Raw genomic sequence first — 13,872 nt, forward strand, 5'->3', positions numbered from 1 at the left:
TTTTATTTGCCCTCTGGTTTGAGCCTTTAGGGGATAATTTCCAGGGTTTTCCCTGCTCCTAGAAGGACTAGAAGTTAGTGCTGTAAGAAAAGAGAGCTGAGACTCTCCCCTAATCCCATGAGTGCAGGAACTGGGGTTTTAATACCCCCGCTATCATGAGACACACGGTAAAGTCACAAGAGCAGGCAGTGCTGCATTCACCCAGCCCTGGGGAGAAGCTGCTCACCGGTGAGCCTCCTTCATTGTTCGCTTTGTCTTATTTCTCAGGTGAGTTTATCTAAGGTCAGATTCCTCTTCACTCCGCAGAGTGAGGGTCTGACATTGACTTGGGCTGGAGAGTTAGTGAGAGAATCAGCCCCTGCAACGTGCAGAGACTCCCGGGTTCCTTACTCCTGGCAGCACAAACCCCTGCCCGTGTCCCCCGGTTGGAGCCTCCAGGGTCAGGCAGGTTCCCCTGCACACTATCCATAGATGTGTAAAGAGCCTTTCTTCCTGCTCGGTCCGCAGTGTGCGGGACTATAGCCGCCTGGCCAGACCCCTGATTGTGCTGTCTTACTTAGCACGGTGATTTTCACTCGACAGTCCCCTGATTCTCCCGTGTCAGTGGTACTGGCCTGTCGCATTGGTCCTCACCCAGGAGTGTCCCCAGCCCCTTGTTGTAAACCCCCACCCCAAATCCCTCCTGGCTCCCAGCACTGAGACAGCAGCGATGAGAACTAATTCCCATTCTGTCCTGGACACATGGGCTCCTGGCAGCCCTGCCCCAGGACTAAACAACAGGGCGGAGGGTTGCCAAGTGTCTGCCCCCCTAATGTGGGAGCCCTTTCTGTAGCTAGTTTAACCCTCTCCTGACTAGTCTCACTCATTCGTCCCCTGCTGCTGAGTCTGTCCAACCTGACCTGCTCACATGGACACTGGCCTCCCCAGTGCTGAGAGAGGGGCTCCACTCGCCCGCCCCTAAACCTGTGCTGGGGAGCTGCTGTTCTGTCCCCACCGCCCCCTCTCCAACCACTGTCCCGGCTGCCCCCTCCTGCCCTCCTCCCCCCATTTACCCCTTCCTCGCAGTCCTGGGGCAGCCAGCTCGCTGTAGACTGTCCTGAGTTCTGCATTTTGGCCACCAACAGTGTTCCCCTCTCTAGCTGCGTCTGCCCCCAATACACACATGGGGAAATTTGGGGTCTGGTCCCTCTGAGACCCCATCAGTGCTCCCACCCTGCTCATCCCTGTGGAGTGCAGCATGGAGGAGAAGAGGAGTGGGTGGGGAGGCCTGACCCACTCCACTCCTCTCGGGCTCCTGGCTTGGGATCTCTGCGTGTCTGTGACCAGCTGCCCTGCACCTCTCAAGATTCTCAGTGGTTCTCTCGTTGTTACTCCATCTCTTTTCCTCCCCGTTGTTTTCTCACCTTTTGACTTTAGTTGATTGGTGTAAATAGTTAGTTGGACTCTCGTAGCAGAGTTTCCTCTGCTCCTGGAACTGGGCATGTCTCTATCTCCGGGCTTCAAACCCAGGGCCTCCTGCAGCGAGCCCATGCCTTTGAGTGACCTGCACTCTAGCTGTCTGAAATGCTTGGATGAGACTCCTCTTGTGGATCACTGTCAGCTCTGCCACCGGTTCAGTCCACATCTGAAAAAGGACAGGGAGGCCAGGCCGAAGTCCCTCCTGATGGAAGCCGCACTCAGACCTGCTTCGGAGCCGAGCCAGTCAAACTTGGCACCGTGTACCTCAGTGCTGGTACGAAGAGCTGCTGCAGAGAGAGTCTGTACGGGACTCTCGGCACCGTTCCCCATGCCCAGGGCCAAGAAAGAAACATAAGCAGCAGCTGTCTGAGAGGTTCCCCATCTCTAAGAATGGACAAGCATGGGGAGTGCAGGGGAGTGCGACCTGCATCTGGCCACTCCTCTGCCCCACCTCCGCAGGTGATACCATCGACTCCGCCCTGTTCACAGGCTCTGTTCAGTCCAGTACCCAGATGCAATGACCTTTTTGAAACCCCTGGTGTTTCCCTCTGCTGCCTGGGCCCCCGTGTCGATGCTCCTACTCAGTGGTGTCTGAGAGGAGGATTCCTCTGTCACACTGAACAGCAGCTGATCCGGACTATGAGCCAGGTATTGACTCTCAGAACCCGGAGCTATGGGATCCGGTTGGTGCAGAAGGAGAGGAGGAAGGTCCCATGCTGGTGCAGGCTGCCTCCTCCTCCTCCCCCCATCCCAGAAGAGGCAGGGTTGGGTGTTTCCCCTCCCCAGGACACTTCAGGGCTCTCCAGGTGTTATGGAAGAAGGTGACCCCAAACATAGGGCTGGAAGTGAAGGTAGTTTAAAAAATCCTCCAACAGCCTGGTCAACATCTGGGCTGCAGTGGCCCCATCAAAGGTAGCTCTGCCTCTCAATGGGGTCATCATGGGTCCAGTTAAAACCCTGTGGCAGATCCCTTCCTCACTGCCCCCCACGTCAAAGAAGGCAGATAGGAAATATTATGTCACCACTAAAGGGTAGGAGAACTTATACTCCCATCCCTCTCCTGGATCCTTGGTGGCCTCGACAGCCAATGAGAAGGAAAGGCCGGGGTTGTAAAGGGCAACGCCCAAGGCGAAAGACTCAAAAAAACAAGACCATTTTGGTAGGAAAATGTATTCTACCAACGGACTACAGCTTCAGCCAACAGGCACTGCTGGGCAGATTTGACTTTCACTCCCACCTTCCTGACGGCCCGGTTCTATGAGAGCACGAGCTTCCTCAGTGGTGTTCATGGCCCAGGCCTGATCCAGGACATTTGCAGAGCAGCGACCTAGGCGTCAAGACATACTTTTTCTTCCAACTATGCCATCACCCAGCAAGCTAGAGATGACACTGGGTTTGGTTGGGCAGTGTCATAATCCACGTGTCCATGAACTCCGAGCCCACCTCTTATGGTCTGCTTGGGAGTCACCAAAGGTGGAAGGGACGTGTGCAAGCATTTGAAGAAGAAAAAAAAGTTACTAACCTTTCTGTAATTGTTGTTCTTTGAAACATGTGGCACACGCCCATTCCACGAGCCACCCTCCTACCCCTCTGTTGGAGTTGCTGGCAAGAAGGAACTGAGAAGGTGCGGGGGGGTCATCCGGTCCCCTCGCACCACGATATGAGCCCGCCGCATTAGAGGGCGCGAGAGCCGGCCTGAGGGGTATCACGAAAAATTTCAGGCGACTGTGTGCGGGGCACACACACCTAGCGTGGAATGGACGTGTGCAACACAAGTTTCTTCAGGTATGTTAGCAACAGGAAGAAAGTCAAGGAAAGTGTAGGCCCCTTACTGAATGAGGGAGGCAACCTAGTGACAGAGGATGTAGAAAAAGCTAATGTACTCAATGCTTTTTTCACCTCTGTCTTCACGAACAAGGTCAGCTCCCAGACTACTGCACTGGGCAGCACAGCATGGGGAGGAGGTGAGCAGCCCTCAGTGGAGAAAGAAGTGGTTCGGGACTATTTAGAAAAGCTGGACAAACACAAGTCCATGGCGCTGGATGCACTGCATCCGAGAGTGCTAAAGAAGTTGGCGGATGTGATTGCAGAGCCATTGGCCATTATCTTTGAAAACTCATGGCGATTGGGGGAGGTCCTGGACAATTGGAAAAAGGCTAATATAGTTCCCATCTTTAAAAAAGGGAAGAAGGAGGATCTTGGGAACTACAGGCCAGTCAGCCTCACCTCAGTCCTTGGAAAAATTATGGAGCATGTCCTCAAGGAATCAGTTCTGAAGCACTTAGAGAGGAAAGTGATCAGGAACAGTCAGCATGGATTCACCAAGGGCAAGTCATGCCTGACTAATCCAATTGCCTTCTATGACGAGATAACTAGCTCTGTGGATGAGGGGAAAGCAGTGAATGTGTTGTTTCTTGACTTTAGCAAAGCTTTTGACACGGTCTCCCACAGTATTCTTGCCAGCAAGTTAAAGAGGTATGGGCTGGATGAATGGACTATAAGGTGGATAGAAAATTGGCTAGATTGTCGGGCTCAACGGGTAGTGATCAATGGCTCCATGTCTAGTTGGCAGCCGGTATCAAGTGGAGTGCCCCAAGGATCGGTCCTCAGGCTGGTTTTGTTCAATATCTTCATAAATGATCTGGAGGATGGTGTGGATTGCACCCTCAGCAAGTTTGGAGATGACGCTAAACTGGGAGGAGAGCTAGATACACTGGAGGGTAGGGATAGGATACAGAGGGCCCTAGACAAATTAGAGGATTGGTCCAAAAGAAATCTGATGAGGTTCAACAAGGACAAATGCAGAGTCCTGCACTTAGGACGGAAGAATCCCATGCACTGCTACAGACTAGGGACCGAATGGCTCGGCAGCAGTTCTGCAGAAAAGGACCTAGGGGTTACATGGACGAGAAGCTGGATATGAGTCAACAGTATGCCCTTGTTGCCAAGAAGGCCAGTGGCATTTTGGGATGTATAAGTAGGGGCATTGCCAGCAGATGGAGGGACGTGATCGTTCCCCTCTATTCGACATTGGTGAGGCCTCCTCTGGAGTACTGTGTCCAGTTTTGGGCCCCAAACTACAAGAAGGATGTGGAAAAATTGGGAAGAGTCCAGCGGAGGGCAACAAAAATGATTAGGGGTCTGGAACACATGAGTTAAGAGGAGAGGCTGAGGGAACTGGGATTTTTTAGTCTGCGGAAGAGAAGAATGAGGGAGGATTTGATAGCTGCTTTTAACTCCCTGAAAGGTGGATCCAAAGAGGATGGCTCTAGACTGTTCTCAGTGGTCGAAGATGACAGAACAAGGAGTAATGGTCTCACGTTGCAGTGGGGGAGGTTCAGGTTGGATATTAGGAAAATCTTTTTCACTAGGAGGGTGGTGAAACACTGGAATGCGTTACCTAGGGAGGTGGTAGAATCTCCTTCCTTAGAAGTTTTTAAGGTCAGGCTTGACAACGCTCTGGCTGGGATGATTTAGTTGGGGATAGGTCCTGCTTTGAAAAGGGGGTTGGGCTAGATGACCTCCTGAGGTCCCTTCCAACCCTGATATTCTATGATTCTATGATCTCTGAGAACAGCCGTCACAGGAAGGTTAGTAACCGGTTTTTGCCCAAGCCTGGGGCATGGTTCAGGGACACAGCTCAGTGGGCTCGGCTCTCACCTGTGGCTGTGACCCCAAATTGTATTTTAATCCCTTGGCCGATGTTTTTCCAAACGTGATTCGTGATTTTTTGGGTGTCTGAGATTCAGCGGCCGGGTGCTCCCACTTTCTGATCAAGCTGCTTTAAAAGGTCTCAGTTGGGCACCCAAAATCACTAGTGATTGCTGAAAATCTAGGCATTTATCTCCAGGTATCTAATGCAGGGTGGGGGTGGGGTGAAAATACTTGGGACCCTGTGTGGGGTATTTTTGTGCCCCCACATTCTGCCTTGTTTGCCAAGCGAGGGGTCTGATCCGTTCCCCACATGTTTCAGTCTTCCTCGTGATCCTCACAGTGTTCTCTGTTCACCACAGCCTCTCTCCCTGTCCCCTAAATTCTCCTTCCTGTTCCCATCCCCCTGCCCCCTCTAGTCTCCCTTCCTGCCTCCTGTCAGCCCAGGGGTGGCTGTATTAACTGACTCTGCTCTTGGTTGTGTGTGAGAGTGGCTGCTGTTGTGAAGATTAGCCTGGCTGTAGGAAAATGGTGGCCAGCTGAACTAAGGGCCGTCAGTGGCCTGATCCTTACAGGGAATCACCTGGAGACAGTGGCCATGTGAAAAAGAGGCCAAGCATCCGAAGTTGGTGCTTTGCCGTTCCTAGATTGAGTTGGGGGCATGGGGACGATGGGGCAGGGAAACAGAGGGACCCTGGGGATTCTGTAAGGTCCTTAAACCAGAGCAGAGGTTAGTGTGGGGGACAGACCTGTACCCCCTCCCCACAGGAACGTGGGGGTAATGTGAATGGAGGAGATGGGGGACCAAGTGACCCTGAGGATCCTGCAAAATTAATACAACCAGAGCAGGAGAGAGTGGGGTATAGACACCCTGAACTCTCTCTCTTCTCGAGAATGACCCTGACTACCAGTATTGGGGGATCATCAGAGAGCAGAAGAGACCTGGAGGGGATAGACCCCTGCAGTATCCGGAGTACTCCCTTTGGGGTTGTGCCACCCTGCACCCCTGCAGGGAGCAAACAAGAACAAGCAGCAGTGAGGTACTCCTTGAAGGGTGTGAACTCTCTGCAGCGGGGGTCTTTAGTGTACAAAGACCCAACAGATGGAGAGGGCGCCCCCTGCGAGTTTGGGTTCCCTCCTGAAAGGAGCTGGGAGGGTGTAGGACCCAACCACATAAGTGGGAATCCCATTTCTCAGGGGAGGGAGGGCCCAGTAGCAAGGGGAGGACCCACTGGGCTAGCTGCAGTGGGGTCTTGGTGAGATTTTCAGAGAGAGGCTGCTGCTGACCCTCAGCTGTGTTTCAGGGTTTCACATTATCCAGACGATATACGGCTGTGATCTCCGGGAAGACAACACCACTCAGGTGTTTTACCAGGATTCGTATGATGGACGAGACTTCCTTACCTTCGATAAGGAGACCATGACTTGGGTAGCAGCAGATATTGGGGCTCAGATCACCAAGAGGAGGTGGCATGCTGAAGTAGATGACAACCAGGGATGGAAATACTACCTGGAGAAGTTATGTACAGAATTCCTTAGGCAGGAAATAGAGTACGGGAAGGAGACTCTACAGAGGAAAGGTAAGGCAGGGGGACAAGCCCCACGCAGGAGTTCATTACAAGTTACATCTTCATGCCCCAGTTCCAAAGTGGAGCGGGGATAGGGGGCAGTTCATCTAACCTTGCACCAGGGATGTGTGGGGAAACAACTCTTCTCTCTTCTCCCCCGCCCCCCAGCTCTTCTGGAAAAACAGATAAGAAATTGAAAATGTTAAAAGCAGCTCACTGTAGAGAAGCTGCATCTCCAGAGCCACTTGACCAAATGAGCCCAAATTCACACCACAAATTCTAGCTCTTCCCCTGGTGTGACGCAGCGTTCTCAAGGCAGTCTGCCTGGGCGTGCATATGTTAGAGCAGTCTGAAAAATAGACTCTGTGGAGAAAGTGCCACGCAAGCTTAATTATGGAAGTGCCACCACTTCTGTGGACACCAGCTTCATTCACTATGTAATTCTTCCTCGTTCGCTCTCTTCACCATCATATTTGTTGTGTGAGCCCAGCCCCTGTGTTCCACCAATGACGGTGGTTTTGTCCTTGTTGCCTCTTTGTCCAAACTTTTCCCACAGACATCTATGTGCTTCCTTCCATGCCATCCCCTCCATGTGGAATTGCCCTCCCTATACTAATCTGGAAGAAGGCTCCCCTTGTCCTTAAAGTTTTCCCCAAGACCTACCTTTGCTGCAACGCTTTCTTACTTTTTACTTGATTCTTTTATCAGTAAGACATCAGTTAATCACAGTCACATTTATTACCAAAGCTTTTTAGTTAAAGATTAATCAGCACAAACATAGAAGGGAAGAGGTTAAATGCTTTACCACTCCGACTCAGGAGGACAGTTGCAGCGTAGTCTGCTTCAAAATGTTAACTCGCTATTACCCACATATGTACCTTGTCTGTTATCATGGACACAAATTTCCCAAATTAGTTAGCATCATGAACACCCTAATCTTTCCATTCCCAAACAGTTTGCACTTGCTGTTCAAGGATTCTTGAAATTTGTACCCAGTTTTTTGCAACAATTATACTAGTTGCTTATTTCTCTCACCAACTTCAGCAGAACATTATCTTGTCCTTTGTCATCTTTACAAATGTCAGGAAGAAAAAGCCAAACACAGCAGTGTAATGTGTATTTCAGTGCCAAGGGGCTGGGAAACTGATTTTTCAACGTGTGTAAATCCTTTTGAAATCCATAATATTGGGGTAAATCGTTTCGGTAAGAAGAAATTAGCCAATTAATATTAGCTAGTTTGAGGGGCAGTTTACAACCATGTGTCATTTTTTTGTTTACTGGTCCTTTCCATCTCTAATTGGTCAGTTTATCTAGTTCATTTTTTGAGCCCTAACCAGGGCAAGATTCTTCGCTCTTTCATAACCAGGGACTGATAGGAGATGAGCACAAACGTAGCATGTGATTAAGGATTCACATCTGTGACACCTGTATCTGGAGCTTAGTGAAGCCTTTTAAGGTACTTGTGTCACTGTGGCTGGAGCAGAGGCTTCTCATTTCCACACTCACAGAATCTGGTCAGGGACCTGGACTGGGGGTTCACCGTTGCTGATGCTGTGAATTGGGCACAGAAATCCACAAACATGGTGGTTCTCTCTCATCAGAGAGATTCCATCTCATGGACTCTCCTCTCCCACTGCTGGGGTCTCAGAATTTCATGTTGCAAAGCTCCAGCAAAGAATTCCTGGATTAGAGCTTGGAAACAGCTAACTTCAGTTTCTTCTTTTTTCCCAGTGCACCCAACAGCTAGAGTGAGTGACAGATCATCTCATGACGGCCTCACCACCCTCTCCTGTAAGGTCAGTGGGTTCTACCCCCGGGACATCACCGTGACCTGGCTGAAAAATGGGGAGAGCAGACAGCAGGAGATCTACTCTGAAGGCATCCTACCCAATGGGGACGGGACCTACCAGACCTGGGTGACAATGGAGATTGATCCCAAGATCAAAGCCCATTATTCATGTTACGTAGAGCATGAAAGTCTGTTAGAGCCACTCTCTGTCTCCTGGGGTAAGGAGTTTGTGTGTTTTGTCTGTATTTTTATTGGGAGAGGGGGAATCCATTAAACTCAAACCCTGAAAAATTCTCATTCAGATTTCTAGGCTGAAGCTGGAATTTCCTCAGAGTCTGTGAGGCCCTGTCCTCTTTGGCCCTGTCAAGGTTCCTTCCCCACTCTGAACTCTAGGGTACAGATGTGGGGACCTGCATGAAAACCTCCTATGCTTATTTTTACCAGCTTAGGTTAAAACTTCCCCAAGGTACAAACTATTTTACCCTTTGCCCTGGGACTTTCGCTGCCACCACCAAACGTTTAACCGGTTACTGGGAAAGAGTCGTTTGGAAACGTCTTTCCCCCAAAAAATCCTCACCAAAACCTTGCACCCCCCTTCCTGGGGAAGGTGTGATAAAAATCCTCACCAATTTGCATAGGTGACCACAGACCCAGACCCTTGGATCTTAAGAACAATAAAAAAAGCAATCAGATTCTTACAAGAAGAATTTTAATAGAAGAAAAGGTAAAAAGAATCACCTCTGTAAACTCAGGATGGTAAATACCTTACAGGGTAATTAGATTCAAAACATAGAGAATCCCTCTAGGCAAAACCTTAAGTTACAAAAAGACACACAGACAGGAATATCCATTCTATTCAGCATAGCTTATTTTCTCAGCTATTTAAAGAAATCATAATCTCATGCATATCTAGCTAGATTATTTACTAAATTCTAAGACTCCATTCCTGTTCTGTCCCCAGCGAAAGCATCACACAGACAGACCCAGACCCTTTGTTTCTCCCCCCCTTTATGAGGATTGATGAATGTTCCAAAAGTCTTCTATTTTAAGTGCTACATATTTGTTATGAATTGAAGTAGTAGAGGCTGAGTGCAGGACTTTCTACAGTGGGGCGTAGTGCATGGTGGCTGCATGGAGCTCAATGGAAGAGGTGGAGCGTTGCAGGACTCAGCCCTAACCTGGGGAGCTGATTGACGGATCCCTGCAATGGGATGAAAGGGGGTTTTAGTTGGGGGGGTGGGAGGGAAGGGAGGGATTTTTTCCCCATTGATCATTCTCTCCATTCCATTTCAGAACCAAATAACAATCTGATTCCCACTGTGGCTGGAGTTATCACTGCAGTTGTCCTGGTTGGTGTTATAATCGGAGTAGTAGTTGTCTGGAAAAAGAAACACCCAGGTAAAGAGCCTGGGATGGGGGGATTCTCTGGACTTGCCGGGCCCTGCACACCCGCCTAAGGGCAACAGCAGTTCAGGAGCCTGTGTCAGTACGGTGTAACTGCCCCATTGCGGGACTGAGCCAATGACCCCCAATGGGAGCTGCTGGAGGGCCAGACCCAGAAACTGGGTGTGGGTTAGAGTTTAGATGGGGCTAGGTTTTCCAAAGAGCTCAGCACCCAGTGCGCCGAGGTCTGTGGAAACTGTCTCATTGTGTCTTTCTCTCCTGCCAATTGTGAGCGCCTGGGACCTTGAGTCCATTACTGAGCGCCAGGGGGGCTGTGCTGGGCCAGGGGCCTGGTTTCTGAGCTGTGGACACAGATCGGAGTTGGTTCCTGCCTTGGGAGCTGCGTTCACTGAAATTTGCCTTCTCTCTGCAGGGAAGAAGGGAGATGGCTATGCTGTAGCTCAGGGTAAGTGACAAGAGACCCATCGCCTCTTTTCAAGTGGCCATCTCTGAACGGCCATCAGTATTTGCTTGTGGATTTTAGCCTGGAGCCACTGACAGGAGATCCTCACTCCCACTCATAGGCCTTGTCTACACTGAGGATTTTAGGGAAATCTCCAACTATTGCTCTAGTACCATAGAATCGTAGGACTGGAAGGGACCTTGAGAGGACACCTCATCCTGTTCCCTGTACTCATGGCAGGACTAGGTATTATCTAGACCATCCCTGAGTAACCTGCTCTTAAAATCCTCCAATGAGGGAGATTCCACAACCTCTCTAGGCAATTTATTCCAGTGCTTAACCACCTCTTCCAGTCCTCTCTCCCATCTTCCATGACTTTTCTGAGGTATTGACTCAGATATCTCCTCTGTCAGTTCCTTGACTATTCTAGGATGCTTTTCATCAGGCCTTGGTGACTTGAAGACCTCTAACTTGTCTAAATAATTTTTAACTTGTTCTTTCCCTATTTTAGCCTCAGATTCTCCCTCAATTTCACTGGTGTTCACTATGTTAGACATCCAATCACTATGAAACGTTTGGGTGAAAACTGAAACAAAAAAGTCATTTAGCCCTTTTCCCATTTTCACATATTCTGTTATTGTCTTTCCTTCCTCATTGACTAATGGGCCTACCTTGTCCTTGGTCTTCCTCTTGCTTCTAGTGTATTTGTAGAATGTTTTCTTGTTACCCTTTATGTCTCTAGCTAGTTTGATCTCGTTTTGCACCTTGGCCTTTCCAATTTCCCCCCTACATACTTGTGTTATTTGTTTACAGTTTTCCTTTGTAATTTGATCTAGTTTCCACTTTGTGTAGGACTCTCTTCTGATTTTTAGATCATTGAAGATCTCCTGGTTAAGCCAGCGTGGTCTCTTGCCATCCTTCATTTCTTTCCTGTGCAGTGGGATAATTTGCACTTGTGCTCTTGATAATGTCTCCTTGAGAACTTTCCAACTCTCCTGAACTGTTTTTCCCCTTAGACTTGCTTCCCATGGGATCTTACCTTAGCAAACTCAGGGAGTTGCTAAAGTCTGCCCTCTTGAAATCCATTATTTTATTGTGTTGTTTTCCCTCCTACCATTCTTTAGAATCATGAATTCTGTCATTTCATGATCACATTCACCCAAGCTTCCTTCCACTTTCAAATTCTCAACCAGTTCCTCCCTATTTGTCAAACCAAATCTAGAACAGCCTCTCCCCTAATAGCTTTCTCCACATTCTGAAAGAAAAATTGTCTCCAACACATTCCAAGAACTTGTTGGATAATCTGTGCCCTGCTGTGTTATTTTCCCAGCAGAGGTCTTCTTCAGTAGTGTAGAGTGGCTGTAGACACGTGTTCTCTAACCTTGCTCCGAGGAAGTCCTAGATGATACAAGGGTTAAAAACACCTGAACCCCATCTCCTCAATTGCTCCACCCCTGCTCTCTCTGGTGGAACTGCATGGCTTGCGGGCATGGGTCCCAATTTTAGTAGTGTAGACAAGGTGATAGTCAGGAATGTATACGGTGGTTTTGGGCTGAATTATTATCCCCCTAGAGCTGTGCTGTTTGTGGCTGAGTGTGACCCTGAAGGTGTCTGACTTGCTTTTAATGTTACACTTTTGATTTACCTGAAAGTTGGTTTGGTGCTTGTGAAATCTGGGCCTGATCCAAAGCCTGTTGAAGCCAATGGGAGTCTTTCCACTGACTTCAGATCAGCACAACTCTGTCGCCTCGATTACAACAAGTTCAAATCCCCTCCTCAATTGTCTCCTGTAATTAGCTTTACCAACAGGACCATAAAATTATGGGAAATATTTACATACATTATTGACTGCATCTGAGGCCCTCTAATGTCTGGTATGAAGAGCCAGTATAAAGTGCACAGATCTGCCGGGCCCTGCTAGGGTGTAGTCATCCAGCTCTCTCTCTGTGCTCTCAGGGGTCCCCCAGCAGGTAACGGAGGGGGTTTGAGAAGTGCCAACAAAACCTCCGGAGAGCACCACCCTTTCTCCTACAGCTGGCCCTCAGTCGTGCCTCCTTCCCTCCTCCTCGTTACTCCAGAACAACAGAAATTCACATGCAAGAACTTTGTTAATGGGGAGTTAAGGTGGCAGGTGCTCAGCCCTGCCCTGGGCTCCCTGTGTCCTTTCAGAATGGGAATGTTTAATTCCCAGAAGTCAAAGGTTGGCAAACCAGGATATGCAGAGATATTATGGCCCAATTCACAGCCATAAAAAACGCATCACGGACCATGAAATCTATACAGATTTCACAGGGGAGACCTGCATTTCTCTAACAGGGGGTCCTGACCCAGAAGAGGGTTGTGGGGGGCGGAGGGGGTTTGCAAGGTTATTGGAGGGGATCACAGTATAGCCACCCTTACTTCTGTGCTGCCTTCAGAGCTGGGGAGCCAGAGAACGGTGGCTGCTGGCCAGGCACCCAGCCCTGAAGGCAGTGCCCCCCCAGCAGCACCCTAGACGTAAGGGTGGCAATGCCGTGACCCATCGACAGTAACCTTGCTGCCCCCCCTCCCCCCAGCCCCTTTTTGGGTCAGGACCCTACAGGTACAACACTGTGAAATTTCAGATTTAAATAGCTGAAATAATGAAAATGACAATTTTTTACATCCTGTGACTGAAATTAACCAAAACCGACCGTGAATTTGGTACGGTCTTAATTATGATGCTTCCCACGCAACTCAAACTCTGCCCCAGTGGGTCTGGGAATAGGAACAGGAAGTAGACCAGCACCATGCCAAACCAAACTTGTCCTTGTCTGTGTGCCCAGCACCACCCCAAATCCGCATTCGTCTTCATACCGTCCACACTGTTCAGTGCAGTGCCATTGATTAAGGCGGGAATTGCTGTTCATTGGCGGGGGGAGGGTGACGTCTGTGGTCTGCGTGAGGGACCCCTCTGGGCACAGACCAAAGGAGGCGGAGTTGAGGTTGTTTGGCAGGAGTATCCTTAGGCCAGCATCTCCTGCTTTGCCAGCCGTTGAATGTTGAGTAGTCTGGGCTCCCGTTCTGACGAGGCATGAAGAGCACAGAGCAGTGCTGTCCCCCTGCAGTGGTGATGTTTTTTCCACGTGAATAATGGAAATCCTGGGCAGCTGCCCTGTAGGCTGGTCTCTGCACCAACCAGCTCACTGCTCGGGAAGAGTCAGGTGATGACTGTTCCCTTTGGATAGGAGTCCCCGTATGTACTAACTACGCTGAAACCCTGCCCTGTGAGAGACGCTAATACACTCTCTCTTCTCCTCCTCCTCTGCACAGCAAACGACCAAGGATCTAGTGGCTCTGACCTATCTGCCCAGGGTAAGTGAGGGGGGCTCTAGCCTAGGGGTTCACTGCTCTCACTGAGGCCTCTGGAGAGAGAGACCTAGTCCAAGTCATTGGACCCTGATTCTCCCTGGCCCGTCCCCTCGAGCAAACCAGCCCCAAGGAGCAGAACAGGGGAGTTTGGGATCTCTTATTTCCCTTTTATTCACACTGGGGGTGCAGGAACAGGTTTGCCGCCAAATCCCCCTTGTTTTCGCTGCGAT

At 49.7% G+C, this 13,872-nt stretch overlaps 1 protein-coding gene across 1 annotated transcript in view; it reads left to right on the top strand.

Moving 5' to 3' along the window:
• Positions 1-13,872, top strand: part of LOC311520113 (class I histocompatibility antigen, F10 alpha chain-like) — a gene marked incomplete at its 5' end in the record, with an annotated part of 30,525 nt that overhangs the window by 13,724 nt on the left and 2,929 nt on the right. The window contains 5 exons of the mRNA XM_084627353.1: positions 6,414-6,689; positions 8,409-8,684; positions 9,760-9,864; positions 10,283-10,315; positions 13,604-13,645. Coding sequence (XP_084483479.1) covers positions 6,414-6,689; positions 8,409-8,684; positions 9,760-9,864; positions 10,283-10,315; positions 13,604-13,645 — 732 coding nt within the window. The remainder of the gene's footprint in view (positions 1-6,413; positions 6,690-8,408; positions 8,685-9,759; positions 9,865-10,282; positions 10,316-13,603; positions 13,646-13,872) is intronic.

Source organism: Lepidochelys olivacea (genome assembly GCF_965140295.1).
Source record: "Lepidochelys olivacea isolate rLepOli2 genome assembly, chromosome: 4".
NCBI lineage: Eukaryota > Metazoa > Chordata > Testudines > Cheloniidae > Lepidochelys > Lepidochelys olivacea.